Source organism: Hermetia illucens, chromosome 2 (assembly GCF_905115235.1).
Source record: "Hermetia illucens chromosome 2, iHerIll2.2.curated.20191125, whole genome shotgun sequence".
In the NCBI taxonomy this organism is placed as follows: domain Eukaryota; kingdom Metazoa; phylum Arthropoda; class Insecta; order Diptera; family Stratiomyidae; genus Hermetia; species Hermetia illucens.
The window spans coordinates 137,767,630-137,769,150 of NC_051850.1; the positions used below are offsets into that span (position 1 = coordinate 137,767,630).

At 41.8% G+C, this 1,521-nt stretch overlaps 1 protein-coding gene across 1 annotated transcript; it reads right to left on the minus strand.

The window, feature by feature from the left end:
- Window positions 1-214: 214 nt before the first annotated feature.
- On the minus strand, window positions 215-1,119 carry LOC119648321 (cuticle protein 12.5-like). Its single transcript, XM_038050002.1, has 2 exons — window positions 969-1,119; window positions 215-863 (listed from the first exon to the last, which is right to left on the minus strand). Exons 1-2 carry the CDS (start codon window positions 978-980, stop codon window positions 522-524), a joined length of 354 nt encoding a protein of 117 aa, XP_037905930.1. The 5' UTR covers window positions 981-1,119; the 3' UTR covers window positions 215-521.
- Window positions 1,120-1,521: the final 402 nt, after the last annotated feature.

Sequence of the window (1,521 nt, forward strand, 5' to 3'; positions counted from 1 at the left end):
GAGAGCGATGCTTACGTTACTAGCTTGGTTTATGGCGCTATCCGAGCATTGCATATTTGCCAATATAGACAAAAATCAAATAGGGTAAAGTACCATTGCATTCACACCGAATCATAGATTTTTTCAAATCCTAAAACGATTGGTCACTTGCTGGCTACCACACGCGGTTTGTTTGTACCGACAGACTTCCTTGGAACAAAAAATTAAAAACATGTTTAATTTGCATTAAAAATAATTTATTAACATTAGTCAACTAACAGCAGAGCTGACCGTCTATTTACAAAAGAATGAAATAGTGTCTGACCACGAGAAATACATGAGATGTTGATAGCATTTACGTGTGCTACTGGATAAATTTCTAAATTCTTTTGGGACAATCCTGACACGATACATATATTATTGCACCAGTTATTTTGTACATTCCAATCCTTCTTCGTCTTGAACTACAATCGAACTTTCACTTCCCCGCACAACATAAACACGTATCATTTCAGGATTTTAGAAAAGCAACACAAAACGATTTAGTGGAGGTATCCATGGGCATAGCCGATTCCGAGAGGAGCGTGGTAAGCTGGGGCGGCAACAACAGCTGGGGCAGCATGGACAGCGGCTACTGGGGCAGCATAGGCGACTGGAGCACGAACGGATACTTTGTAGGTGTTAGCGTATGAGGTGGCTACTGGAGCTACTGCCTTAACAACTGGGGCGGCATAGGCAACGGGAGCTGGGGCAGCATAAGCAACTGGAGCTGGAGCAGCATAAGCAACTGGAGCATGAGCAGCTACTACGGCTGGGGCGTGGAGACCGTAGGGGGCACCAAGGTATCCGGCTGAAGCAGCAGCAACAAGGATTGAGAAGATGCACTGCAAAAACACATAATCCATAATTAATAATAGTTCACCCAAAATTTTAATCAAATAAGTTTAAAAACATTCAAGTTAGATACAAAATCGGGAATGATCTCTTACCAATTTGAACATTTTGGAAAGAGGTTTTTAAGTTTGAACTTAAGTTGCAAGATTGGTGTAACTGTTGAGTTTTGAATGATTTCGAATTGACCCCGCAATCATATTTATACGATATTGCACGGATCTCGGAGCTAGCCCCTTCTCCGGCTCCATGACCACGCTTTGCAAACGGGTAAAAAGGCTGCAAATGATCTTAAGAAAAAACATGTGACAAGACCCAAGCACGAAAAAAAGACAACAAACTTAAAGAAATCTGCACACAATCGCCTCTCCCTCCAAATTCATACCTATGTTAAGTTATCCACTGTGTCATTCATTGCACGGTACAGTATCGGGGTACGAGTACCTATGGTATCTTAGATAGCAATTTACTTGTTTGTTTGAGCGATTTTCTTACGCTTACGCTCTAATAGGCCACACACTTGACTTTGCCCATGTTACTAGCGGCCGCTGAAACGACCTCGACAAAGTTTTATTTTAGTTCTTTTTCTTTGGACGCTTTTGGGCATGCAGATTGATACGAAATGAACTATAATTAGGGCTCGAGGCAGTG